Here is a 14,041-nt window from a genome sequence, read left to right on the forward strand (position 1 = left end):
GAATTTCAGCTGTTTCTGGCAAGCAGAAAGGGAGTTGGGAGAACAAGTGTAGACTCCAGCTGTCTAAATATTAAATTTCTGTAGCATAGTCTCTATCTTGCATAGGAATGGACCGTGTAAGATTCTCACTGTGTTTATATACAGTGATGGTGGTCTTTGTTACTGATAGTTATATGATTTATTTCATTTTTTCCTATATGAATATTTGCTATAAATCCATTATTTCATTGCAAATTTACAAATATTAAAATATTTTAACGGTGTTGAAAGTTATTGAGATGCATGTTGCAAAGGGCCTGAGGAACTAGAAAAACTTGAGGTGTTTCCTCTGGTGAGTGTGAATAGGAGAACTGTTCTGGAAGGATAGTGAGCTTTGTCAGTTGGAGTTGAGGGGAATAAAAGAAGCTAGAAGAAAAGTTAATTGATATCTGAATGGGATCAGATGAAGTGTCTGTTATGTTCTGATATTCATACATCCAGATTTTTAGCATCAACAAGTTTTAGTTGTCTGTTCATGTTGAACAGACATTGAGGAAAAAAGAATGTATTTTCTTGCATCACATTCAGCTGTCCTTGTATATTGAGTTTACCACAGCTGTTTGAAGAGCCTCTGGAACACATCATAACTGTTCTTTTAGGTAATCTGACTTGTTCTATGCACTGTGGTTATGTTAGGACTTGTTTATTGCTTTTTATTTTACATAAATGATAAATTATAAACCATGATTGGTGGAATCTAAATTATGCCAGAGACACTGGTCTATCCTCTAGTTCTTGTATAGACATACAAGATAAGAGAAAAAACAGGACAGCATGTGAATTCGGATACTGGAACACTGTTTAGTTCCTGTGTGTAGCCTCTGCATTGTCTTTGGTGAAAATGTTAATTTTTTTTTTAATTGCAGTTGTTATTTCTGTGCCTGTCAGTTGTTGGGGCTTTGCTGATCGAAAACATAAAAATGGGAAAATAGATTTGAGTCATGTCACTTTTAAAATTACTGAGTTAATTATGTAGCAGCTAGACGTTACAGCTGAATGCTACAGAAATGTTGAGTAGCTATATTTAATGGCCATGCATGTGCTGAATATGCATTTGTTTATTTCACATTCCCTTGTAGGACTTGCAGAAGGAAATGCTGTTCAGTTGAACTAATGCCTTTTTGACTCTATGCTGTTCTGACAGAACCTGTAACTTGTGCTGAAACTTTTGTTTCAGTGTCAATACAAAGATTACTTCTCGTCCAATGTTTTGTGGTTTTACTTTGCTCAGAGTTGAAAGGAGCATGTTGCTGCTGCACGTAGATCAGTTTTCCCCACCCAGAGGCCCAGAAGGCAGGACTATAACATTGTTAATACAATGAAGGTTAATCTGTCATTGTCTGTTTTACGCCAAGTGCTTCCTCTTAGCAGATATTATTTTAGCTAATTCAAATGTCTGTGGTTTTAGTATGCAAGGGTAAGTAGAAAGTCATGTGAAGTCATGGGAAGATGAGATAAATAAGCCCCTTTTAGGTGTAAATCATTAACTGTAATGGAACCAAGCGGATTTTTATTGTCCAGCATTCTGACATAAATGTTGTTCCTTTTAAATATAGCTGTTGAACCACTGTGATTGATTCATATGAAAACAAACTCACAACATTATTTATTTCAAAATCACAGAATCACAGAATGGCCAGGGTTGGAAGGGACCTCAAGGATCATGAATCTCCAACCTTCCTGCCATGTGCAGGTCCACCAACCTCCCCATTTAATACTAGACCAGGCTGCCCAGGGCCCCATCCAATCTGGCCTTGAACACCTCTAGGGATGGGGCATCCACAACCTCTCTGTGCAGCTGTTCCAGCACCTCACCACTCTCTCTGTAAAGAACTTCCCCCTGACATCCAACCTAAATCTTCCCTTAGCACCCAAAACACCTGCTTTGTTTTTAACAGCATTATCTTTTGTTTCTGTTTACAGAAATGGATATAAATTTCTGTATTGCTCAGCACGTGCTATTGGAATGGCAGACATGACCAGAGGATACTTGCATTGGGTCAATGAACGTGGAACTGTACTGCCACAGGGGCCAGTGTTGCTGAGTCCAAGCAGCTTATTCTCAGCTTTGCACAGGTACTGCAGTATCACTTTTGTGTAGAAAGAAATTTGGAGGTTGGCGAAAGCTGAATTGTCAGCATTTTAGTGGGTTCTATTGAAATAATTTGTAATGGTTTTACTTACATTGTGGTCCAAAGTTGAATTAAAAAGAAATTATGCTGAAGAAAAGACCACAATCAAATAGATAAGCATATTGCTTAGTTTCTCTCTTAAACACACCTCAACATATGTCTGCAATCACTGTTTAGGTAGAAGTATTCCCTGTTTTTTTTTTTTTTTAATTTGTGTGTGTGAAAATATTTATTTCTTGGTGGCTATGAAGAAGTTTGCGTGAAAATAAAATGAACTCTTTATACTGCTGACTGTATTGTGCTTTTCTACCTGGGCAGTGATGTTCTTTGTAGGTGTTGGTGTGTAATAAATGAATCATAACAGCACAGATATGAATACTGTACCCTTTCCCTAATTCAACGAAGTATGTCAAGTGATTACTGAAAATATTTTAGGCTGTAAAACGCTGCTGTGACAGGATTTCATTAGAATTTTTAATGGAAAGTTGTTCAGATGTTCTCCTGATTGAATGACATGCTACAGGCTGTCTCACCAGTCATGTTCTAAATATAAGAGAGCGTGGAGGTACACAGTGTTCTTCTTAGACTGATTAAATAATAGTCTTGGTGAAAGGATAGATGCTGTTATCTTACGTTCCTTATATCTAGAAATATATTTTAAGTGATACTCTTCTTGGTATCATCTTTAGACTAAAAAATACCTATCTATCTCTCTTAATTTCTTTGGTCTGTGGGCAAGATATGACTTAATTGTTACCCGTGGATTTATTCACTGTGGTTTTAAAGGCACTAATAACAGAGGACGGGGGAAAGATGGTTTGATTCCTCCTTTGCACATGCTCAAACTTGAATTTATATGTGAAACTGCTCTTCCAAAGGGCTGTAATATTCCTATGCAGTGTCTGTGCTACTTGCATTTTCCTTGGCATATATGATGATGTAGGATATATATATGATGTAGGATTCTGAGCGTCTTCAGTACTTCTGTGTCATACTGGTGTCTTTCTCTGTTGTGGGAACTCCAGACTTCGCCACCTGTTCAGCATCCTTGCCAAGAGAAGCTGTTATGAAAGGGCTATTACCCAGAGATGAGGCAGCTCCTCTGTTCATTAATGTATTCTGTAAGGAGCAACTGAAAAGAAATGGAAGATTTCTTTATTCTTTATTACTTCTGCTAGTTAGCAGTGATGGATGACCCTGACTGTAGAAACACCTTAACAGATTGAGGTCCTTTTAGCACATATGTTAATTACAATCCTTTAATTTTTTGAAAAAAATTGTGATTAAAAAGCCTTACATAGTGGTGGCTAATATAATCTATGCAGTTTACTTAATTTATGTCTCATAAGTCTTAATCTTTATTACTTAAGCTTCAGTAGAAGTCCTCTTGTTTTGGAGGATTTATTTACTGTGGCTATCATGTAAGCTTAGGAATGCTATTTTTGTCTTGGTGGCCATTGTGACTTCCAAATGAAGATTTATTGGAGGAAAAGCTTTGCAGGAGTCCTGAGTGAAGGGGGGGAAGGGGGAGGAAAAAAGACTGAATAATATTAAACTGGTTTATGCAGTATTTCAATGTGTACTTATTCAGGTGGTGCTTTCCTCACTTCTTTCTTTTATATCATTTCAGGGAAGTGATAGAGAAAAAGCCAGAAAAATTTAAAGTTCAATGTTTGACAGACATAAAAAACTTATTTTATCCCAACACAGAACCCTTTTATGCTGCTTTTGGAAACAGACCCGCTGTGAGTAATAGCTGAAATTATTTTATTGCAGAGAACAGAAATGTTGCTGTTATTTCACAATTCTGTTGCATTAAAACTGAAAAGCTTTAAATGGAACTAGAGAATATTATATTAGGCCTTGTACAAAGAATAAAAAAAGTTATTCCTCCAAGATATCACAGTGCAGAGGTGGAAGAGCAGCAAACCAACTATATTATATCTATATAACTTAGCATAACGCTAAGTACTGATTTAAACCCTAACTATGTAATAAATAAATCTTCTTGAGCATTTGTGAAAATACTGATACCATTTCACTGCAACTGATACAGTACCAGTGAGTTACCTGTGGACAAACCAAATCCTTTTATATGAGTATCTGTGGGACTTAGACTTCAAACCACAACATTTAGAAGGATTTGGATGTCCCACTTGATCAAGCATTCTGCTTTGTGGAGAAACTAATGTGCTTCTTGACACAGAGAGAGGAAGTCAGGTTTCTCACCCATTTGAAGACTAAAATTGTGCTGTACGCTTTTCTTACTCCTGTCCTGGCCCAAAGGATGTTTACATGTATCCACAGAAGGCAGCAGCCCTAGGGAGGATGCCAAGACTTCATATAAGCTAAGCAAAACTGGGGCAGAGGCACCTTGGCATGTGATCATCCTTTTTTTTAATACTGATATCATGATCTGAAAAATGGTTTTGGCACAGGAAATAGGACTCTAAGTTTTTACAGTGTCAGCGGGCACCTATGTTAAGCAGGTGGGACTGATATTTGTGCCCATGAGCCCTGCAGAGCATTTGTTGCTTCCTCCAGCAGTGTACTGGTGAGTAGTATTTTCAGTGGAAACTAATGTGTAGTATAGGACAGCCTGTAACATGGCCTTGAGAGAATGGTCCTTGACCCTTCCGGATCCCTGGTATAACTAACCAGTTGGTTCCTTCCTTCTTTAGTTGCAGGAGAGAAATGGAATGCTTCTCGAGGGTGATTCAGGTGCTCTCCACTGACTTTACAAGATCTAAAAGCTCTAATTAAAATGGAGGAGCATGGAATAGATTCCAGCCTTAGCTGTTCAGCACTGCAAGACCTCAGATGCGTCTACTAGCTAAAACATTGATAGCTTGGGGAAATTACCAGCATAAATATGGACACCAGCCATAGTCAGTGTGAATGAGAACATTTAGAGACTGAGCATTTTAGATGCCTAAATGTTTGGATGAAAGTGCCTGGCAAGATATTTTGGCACTGAAGCCATGCATGCTGTAGCTACATTTGAGAGAATTCAGCATGCCTTTCTGTTGGAATTAATTCCTACAGTTATCTCACGTTTTTCTTAGGGTTGCTGGTATTTATGAGCAGTAACAATTTTTTTTTAGCTTCATCTTCTAACAAGTTGCATAATTTAAAAGCATTATCAGTGAGGATAGGACAGGGGTCCCTGTTGACTGACCAGTGCTATATCTGTTTGTTCCATCAAACACAGATTAGTTTCTCCTATCAAGGTAACTTTAGTCATATGATTTCAAAATTAATGTTTTGTCTACTTTGTGGTTTTGTATTATAGATGAACCTCAGAGTAAAACAAAATCATTATTTTCATGCATGCATCAATAACAACTTCATGTAAAGCAGAAAGTTAGAGTTTCTAAAGTGATTACTGATGTCTCCTTTTATTGCTGTTACAGATGTGAAATACAGTTATGCTAGTTGCTTTGTGAACATCAGGATCATAACTTTCTCAATTTTCCTGTGCTACTTTTTTGTTCTCTTCCCCAAATAAACTCAGTGAAATTTCAGTACTTAGAAGCATTACAGGTGCACATAGCATACTGTATGTTATAGAAATTAAAATTGTTTGCATATCTTCATTAAACTTCCAATCTTTCACCACCTGAACTTTAAAACTATATCCAGTGTCTTACATGGCAGCTTGGCCTGATCTTTTTTAATCTTAATTTTGTCAGTGGTTTTTGTTTTTTTTTTTTTGTTTGTTTGTTCACTTGTTTTTAGATCAGAACTTTTTCATGCTTGCTGTAACAATTTGAATGTCTTAGAAGATATTCTTAACTCTTACTTCTAATTGCACTCCATAGCATAGAATCATAAAATGGTTTGGCTTGGAAGGGACCTTTATGATCACCTAGTTCCAACCCCCTGCTATAGGCAGGGACACCTCCCACCAGACCAGGTTGCTAAAAGCCCCATCCAGCCTGGCCTTGAATACTTCCAGGGAGGGGGCATCCGCATCTTCTCCAGTGCCTCACCACCCTCATAGTAAAGAATTTCTTCCCAATATCTAGTCTAAATCTCCCTCTCCCAGTTTAATTGATTCCCACAGTTGTATCTGTATTACCTCCTGGGGATCAGAACTGCAGTTATAGTGTTTATACCTTGCTTTCCCTTTCTCTGATACAGAGTCAATTTATGGATATTGCACCAAACTCAAGAACTGGGAGATGTTTCCAGGGGTTTAAATATAAACACTTGTTATAACTTTCTTTTGTGACCTTGTCCTTACAAACTAATCACTATTTTATATCAGTTATGTTTTAGCATTGTTGCAAGATATTCAGTACAACACACTCGGGGAATGAAATATTCTCTGAAAGAAAAATGGAAGTGCAAATATTTTTTTTTTACCTCCAAATAACATTAGGTTTTTATTGAATGTTATTTTTGTGTCAAGGGAATTAACTGAGAAACAAAACAACATTTGATCAATAGTTTAAATTAAAGTGGCAAACTCCATACTTTACTGCAAATTGTCTGTTTTGTGAGCCTTTCATTACTCTGAGTTCAAGTTTGCAAACTTTTAGAGAATTTCAGATCCACAGTGGGTAGATACAGTAACAATACTATGCAGATATACTCTATGTAATATATTTCAGAATGAACTTTACTATACAGAGACAGAATCATAATCTTTTTTTAATTTTGCCTTCTATTTAGGATGTTTATTCATACAAACAAGTGGGTGTTTCTTTAAACCGAATATTTACAGTCAACCCCAAAGGAGAACTTATACAAGAACACGCAAAGACAAACATCTCATCGTAAGTAATCTTATCCCTACACTTTATAGACTAAATTAATTTCCTTTTATAACCTATGACTCAACTTGCCCAAAGATGGATTTAATTTTAGTAATGAAAAAATATTTAGGATGTGCCAAACAAAATATTAAGTAAAATACAGACTTTCCACTCTTTTTTTGGTTAAACTGATACAGAAATTGTTTCATATTTAGTGTAACATATTCTATCTAGTCTAATCATGAAAAAGAATAACAAGCATACAACTTAATCTGCATAGGAAATACATGAACCAGTTTTGTGAAGCCATCTGCCTTTTTGTGACCTTGTCAAAATTTCCTTTTTCTGGGACTTCCATGTAGAAGAGCTAGGAAAAAAAGTGAAGGAAATGCTGAAGGCTTCCTTTAATTAAGATGCTTAGACATCTCAGTGAAAAGAAAAGGCCTTGTGTAAAGTTGAGACTGCACTTAATGGATGGGGAACCAAAGTGAGCATATATGTGAATGACCAGTTGAGTAGGGTGCTGTTTGAGCCAAGCTGGATAGCAATGAAGAAACAAAATGTGGGTCCTGAATATCTTGAGAGGTGATCTGGGCTGAAAATGGCACCTCTTTCTTTCTAGAAAAGTATTCATTCTAAGCAAAGGGGGGTTCTGTATCTGAACTGTGAATCCTGTCTGGAAGCTAGATACCAAATTAAACTCAATTTTACTCATTTAAGGAATATAATCTGTTCATATAGATATAGCTGCGTCTTGACTGGGGACTTAAATAAATGGAACTACTATGATCTGAAATGGTTTGGTATTGCATTTATTTATTTAATTGTTTTTCAGCTATGTCAGACTTTGTGAAGTGGTAGACCATATTTTCCCTTTGCTGAAAAGAAGCCATTCTTCAGATTTCCCTTGTTCTGATACCTACAGTCAGTTTACCTACTGGAGGGAACCTCTGCCACCTTTTGAAACTCAGGATGTACATCCAGACTCATCTTAACTGCATCTCCAAACTGTCAGCCTCAGAGCAAAGAAAGCGCTAGCTCACGTTGCAAGAACATCATTTGGCTTTTACTGTTGACAGTTCAGCTGGAATCTGTGATGTTGTATTCATTTGCAGTAAGCAAACTTAGAAATGCTTCTTCATACTTAGTCACATTTCCAGATGACAAGAGTGAGCCGTACCAGGAATGGGAGTTACATTCCTCACTCTTCACTCAGCAACTCAAATCATGCCAAGCAGTTTCATTACTTAAATAAAAGTGCAGTGATGATAGAGTTGCAGTTAGATCTGTCATAAGATCATTAAGTGGTTCTGTATCCTTTGTGTATCACTGAAGTTGTCTTTCATCTCATCAGACACCACTGTGAGTTAGGGAGTTGAAGGTACTTGCCAGTCCCGACATCATTTTGTGATACATGTTGCAGTCCGTATGCCAGATTCCACCCTCTGAAAGAGCAAATGATTGAGCAGGGGGATTGGACCAGACGGCTTCCAGAGGAACCTGAAATAATTACTGAACTAGGTCCTCAGCTGTTGTAAACTGGTGTAGCCATCAGTGCCAGTGGAGCTGTGTTCATTTATTCCATCCTACTATGTTGGTCTGATAATGCTTTTCTGTGTGGAAATAAATCATGTGCAATATAAATGGGAAGTAAAAATAAATAAGATGACCTGATCCTGCTAGTCTTCTTACTGAGAAGTACTGCACTTCAGGAAAAGCTATTTGGATTAAGATGAGTGTGACGGTGTAGGATGCAGGCTGCTGTATGTAGTGCCCATCTTACTGAAGTCTGTGGTTCGGCTTCAGTGATTTTGTTTTTTCCTCAGTAAAGACATCTTGTTCAGCACATGTGCTGAGTTTAAAGACGTTGCTGAGCCAAGAGAATTGAGGATTTTGTCAAAATGGAATAGTTGTATTTGAAACATTATTTTTGGTTAAAATGTGAACTTTCATACCGGTGAGTGATGCATCTCAGGTTTTTACTGTATGGGTGGTTGTTGGTTTTTGTATCATAAAGAATGGATACTTTTAGTGCCATTTACTTTGTTCCAAGAGATTGAAATCTCCTCTTCCATCTTTTTTTCCACTTATTTGTTCAGACACAATCTGTATGTACTGTTTTTGCTATTTGCTCTTAACTGCCTTAAGATTTAACTATGTGTGATAGAAGCAATACTGCAGATCAGTTGATAGTGTTTTCCAAATGATCTGCCTTTATACAGTGTGGGACTTTGCTTTAAAATGTATGCATCAAATGACCATATGCCAAATACTTCTTAAATTGAACTTGTAGCTAAGAAAGTGATGTTTTTTTCCTCTTTTAAAGTACATTTAAAAATCTAATTGTTCTCTGAAACACTAAAAATGATATAATAGGATTCTGTGTATGTAGGATTTCAGTATGGCTGAAACAGTGGTTTGCAGGCTGTGGTCTCTGCCGGCTTGTGATCTGTGAGGCTGTGGTGCACGTTTTGCAGCTGTTTTGCAGTGTTTTCAATTAAGAGTTTAGGCCGAATGGTCCAGGAGAAATTTTAAGATGTGTTTGTGGTTAGTTAGCACCCAAAGGTTTGGGAACAGCTGTTCTGTATCACATTTGTTCTCTTTCAACAAATTCTGCTTTTGCATGTCAAAAGAGTGATAACAACATAGTTAGGATGGTAATTCTATAAATGGGGCTTTCTAACTTTTAGTGCTGCAGACTTTATCTGAGATGTCAGGGGGCCAATTTACAATTTTCCTGTGCCTTCAATAGTAATTACTAAGCGCAGCCCTTTGCACAGCTGCAGTGTGCACAGCTGCAGTGGTGAGCCCTCCGTCTTCCTTTTTACGTGAACGTTGCTGGTTCAGAGCACATCCACTTTGAAGATACTGGAATTAATAGACAAACACAAAGAGGAAGAAACGTGTGTTCAATAACCCAGACTGATTATGCTCTCCTTGCGAATTTAATGAAAATGTAAATTGACTGTCAGAAAACCTGTATCACATTTCTCAAGCCTTTAAGACAATCAGTGAGGATCTCAGGTTACCCAACTGAAATGGTTGCATCTCTAAATATAGCCACACTTTCTTTCAAGTTCTGTTTATAGTTGTCACTAATGATTGAATTAATGGATGAATACACTGATTCCTATTTAATTCAGTTTTGGCAAAAGTCTGTTTCAATCCATTTGTGATGCAAAATTAAACCAACCCAATCCTTCTCTTCAGTAAGAAGCTGTTAATTTTTTATTCTTATATTTGCACAAAGCAACTTCCACCATAAGAAAAATTCCCAGAGAGATATCTGCAACTGAAGCTTGTGTGGTTTTTATTTATGACATAAACGATCCCAGATAACAGTCCCTATTTTTTATTGCATTGGAGTGTATTTCAACCCAAATGGTAGTGTGAACAAGGAGTCGTTTTAATTCAGTCACTTTCTTAGGCATAGAGCCACACTGGTACAGGTAGGCCTGAGATGCTGTGAAATCCCCACCTGGAGTTTTTCTGGACTTGGTTAAGAGGGCTGGGTCTGACTTGATCTCGTATTGCCAAACATCTGCTGCAGGCATGAAGTTGGACTACATGACCTCCAGGGGTCCCTTCTGACCAACATTTCTATGGTTCTGTGATGTTAACGCCTTATGTATGACATAGGGTATATCCCCCTTTGTATCTGAAAGTTTAAATATAGCTGGAGAGCAAAACAAATGTGTTTATATTATAAGTTGTGCTTATCAAAATTGCTGACTCAAAAGATAGTTAAGAAAATCCAAGTTTTGGCCTGTTAGAAACATTGTCAAACTTTTGAAGAGAGAATAAGATATCTTGGTTTGGTAGCTGAGCAATTTCATGCATAATATTTGAACTGCTTTGTTAATTCATACAGAAGAAAAAAAAAAAAGGATGGTTTAACAAATTCCTACTCTTTCTGTGAAAGAAAAAAATCAACTTTCAGTGTAATGCTGGTTTCTGTTACAGAAAGAATATCTGGTGAACATAAATAAGCAGGCACATGAAATCGCTGCATGTTCTATTTATACAATACACATAAACTAGAACGTGCAGCAGTGAGAAGTGACTGATGTTTATTTTTCATGGAGCTGATGACTGTACTGCTCCAGCTGTGTCATTTGAGTGACAGAATACCACGCTTGGTGCATTAGTTGTGTGTAAGATAAAATGTTACTGCTGTAATATAGGGTGAGAGGAAGAGGGTACTGGGTATTTTTATTTGTAGATATGGGTTATTATGTCACAGCCTATTTATATACAGTATTTACTCTGTATATGTATGTGCTACTGCAATGATGAAAATCGTTTTAACACCTCATTTTGATCTGCTGAATGCAACAATGATAGAACTATATATTGTAATAAACGCAAATACAAAAATTTTGACTACTGTTTTTCTTTTTCTGTATGCTTTGATGTTGCAGGAGTGCTTTTGCAGACCTGCTGAAACTATGAAGCACAGGGTTTGTATATCTGCTCTCAGCTGCCTGTCTCATACTGGGGCTGTCCAGTGAAACTTCTGGCACTTACAAAATTTTTGCTGTTACAGCGTTTGATCCAGAGCTTTTTCAACTGGAAAGAGTCTGAGAAAGACAAGGCCTGGTTCTGGGCTCTCACTGTTCTGGGATCTGAGAATGCACCTGGGAGCCGAGAGTAAACAAGACAGGAGCTGGAGTGAACAGGGCGGTCAGGAATCTTACCCCACCTCAGATTTTTCTTCATCTGTCTTTTTGTCTAATTCTTAGCATGATCTGGAAGACCAACAGTCTGATTGAATGGGATCATTGTGATTAATAGTAATGACTTGATAGCCTCCCTCTTCCCCTCCCTCCCTTTCTTTTTGTCATTGGTCGTTGTGTTGGAGATGAACCATTTCCTCAGTGTGTGAGAACGCAAAGCTGCTTTTTGCTCCCTCTGCTGGGTTTGCTGAGCAAGCTAAGTACAGCCTTAGTGTCAGGCTGGTGTTGATATGAAAACAAAGATGTTTGGGGTTGATAAGGCTCTGTAGCAGCTAAAGTTCCGTGTTAAAAATAGAAAAGCAGCCGTATTTGGGCAGCCTGCACTCATTGCTTCTTCAGTCTTCTCTCTTTTCTGTATGTCTCCAGCTTGAATAAACATTTACACTAGAGCTCTGGAGACAGGCTTTGAAATGAAGGTGCTTTTTTAATTAAAAGTCAGAGGAATTATGCTTTTGTCTCAGCAAACCAAACTTTATAAGGACATATTCATTGCTCCTGCAATATCTAATTAACACTAGAGGTAGAAAAGTCGGGGGAGCAAATCTCCTGAGGAGCAAAGACCATTATTTTGTGATGCCATGGAAGGTAGGGAATATTCCCAGACAGAATGCTATGTTAATTGGTTTCTTTTTAAATAAGTGTCTTAATTTGTGTTGCAGATACCACCAAGTACATCAGAATAGATTATTGCAAGCGGCAGAAGACTACTGATGCCAGGAGCCTAAAAATGCAGCTTTCAACTAATTTCTGAATATGCAGAAAGGTTAAACCTGGTTGTATTAATTGTTACTGATTTATTTTTATTGTATAAATGCTGCTGAAGGGCCTATACTCACAGTGCTGTAACCCTATGATAGTCCTTATTATTGTGCCTGATGTCTCTTTATTCCGCTACTGTGACTGAGTGATGCATGGAGGAGGTTAGTTGCAAATAAGAGACACAAAGTTGGCTCTAAAGAAAACTCAGCAGTGATACAGAGAGATTCTGTTGGAGAGAGATCCTCATCAAGACCTTCTCAGCCATTGGGATGTAATGGAGAAAAACAAAAGCAAAAGGCGAAATAAATTTTCTTCCAGGAGGAACTAGAGGAAAGGAACAAAAGCCAAGTAAGTGGCTAAAAGCAGCTTATTTCCATGCCAGTGTTGAATCTTGGTTGTACTGAGCCAGGTGTTGAGATGCATCCTAAGCAGTTTTGATGCAAATCCCATGATTGTGCATTGAGCAGAGTAGGAGATCAGGCCCTTTTGTCTTCATTTGCCCAGCAGGAGAGAATCAGATTCACCAAAAAGAAATCCCTGCTGAAGTGTCCAAGTGCTACTGTGCTAACAGCAAAATGAAGTTGCAACTACAGCTATACTTTAACTTTAGATAGGATTAGAGCTTCTTTATGTTTTTTCCTTCTTCGTAAAATCAAGAAACAAAGCATCTATATGCTCTGTAGCATCTATAGCTCTGCAGTACCACACGTGCACCCTTACAGTAAAATTACTTTGGAAAATAACCACAGTCTATTTAAGCATACACTCAGCAACCCTCACTCAAACTTATGCATATTCTGAAGCGCTTTGCTGGACTGAGTCAACTGATGCCAAGAAATCCAACTGGTACTGGGGAGATACAGTTTTCAAGCTAAAGAATTGATCCATTTTCTAATGGCTACTCTTGGACTGGTTTTTACCCTCTAGCATTGTCAGGTGTTCTGCTGACTGCCAGCAATCTATTTATTGATACAGGAAATCCATTTTGCCTTGCCTTGCTTTTAATGAGTTTTGCAAGCAAGTGGCCCCTTCCTGTGACTCATTCTGTGTTTTCTGAGCGGGAGATTGTGGTTTTAAGTTTCACATTGGAGAGTAACCGCTGTGTCTGCTTTCCTTGTCTGCTGGAATCTCAACAAGAGGAATACATTTTGGAACAAAGAAATGTAAATATAGCAGGAAAGTTCACATTTCTTTGCAAATTTGTATAAACATTCTCCTTTTCAGAACAGTTAAAAAGACTGATGCAAAATGAAAATAGGTCATGTTTTCAAATAATAGCTTTATCTCAGAACAGTGCTGTTAATGCAGACCAAAAAGATGCTTTCACAGATTTCTCAATAGGTGTTGGTTCTTTGATTTATAACCAGTAAATATCCAAGAACTAAACAGTGGAAGCCGTTCTCTGATCTTGCTGACATAGGAGTAGCTCCATGAGCCTCTGGATGGGTGTTCAGACACGTGCAGCTATAGCTGCAATTTGGTGTGAACAGTGAGTGTTACACACTTGCACCCACCAATTCGTTTTGGACACTAGAAGACAAGAGAAGTGGATCTATTTGCTTCTGACTTCTGACTTTTGTAGAGAATAGGGTAGAGGAAGAAGAGAATTATCTGC

General features: G+C 37.7%; 1 protein-coding gene across 9 annotated transcripts in view; it reads left to right on the forward strand.

Annotated features, from left to right (window-relative positions):
- The window catches only part of LPIN1 (lipin 1), a 77,661-nt gene extending 66,349 nt beyond the window's left edge, over positions 1–11,312 (forward strand). For all 9 annotated transcript variants that reach the window (XM_090136378.1, XM_090136379.1, XM_090136384.1 and 6 more), the window contains 4 exons: positions 1,963–2,115; positions 3,802–3,916; positions 6,849–6,952; positions 7,767–11,312. In XM_090136378.1, the coding sequence (XP_089992504.1) occupies positions 1,963–2,115; positions 3,802–3,916; positions 6,849–6,952; positions 7,767–7,926 (532 nt within the window). In that variant the 3' untranslated portion in view covers positions 7,927–11,312. The remainder of the gene's footprint in view (positions 1–1,962; positions 2,116–3,801; positions 3,917–6,848; positions 6,953–7,766) is intronic.
- Positions 11,313–14,041: the final 2,729 nt, after the last annotated feature.

The sequence above is a fragment of the Phasianus colchicus genome, chromosome 2 (genome assembly GCF_987193195.1).
Source record: "Phasianus colchicus chromosome 2, bPhaCol1.hap1.1, whole genome shotgun sequence".
NCBI lineage: Eukaryota > Metazoa > Chordata > Aves > Galliformes > Phasianidae > Phasianus > Phasianus colchicus.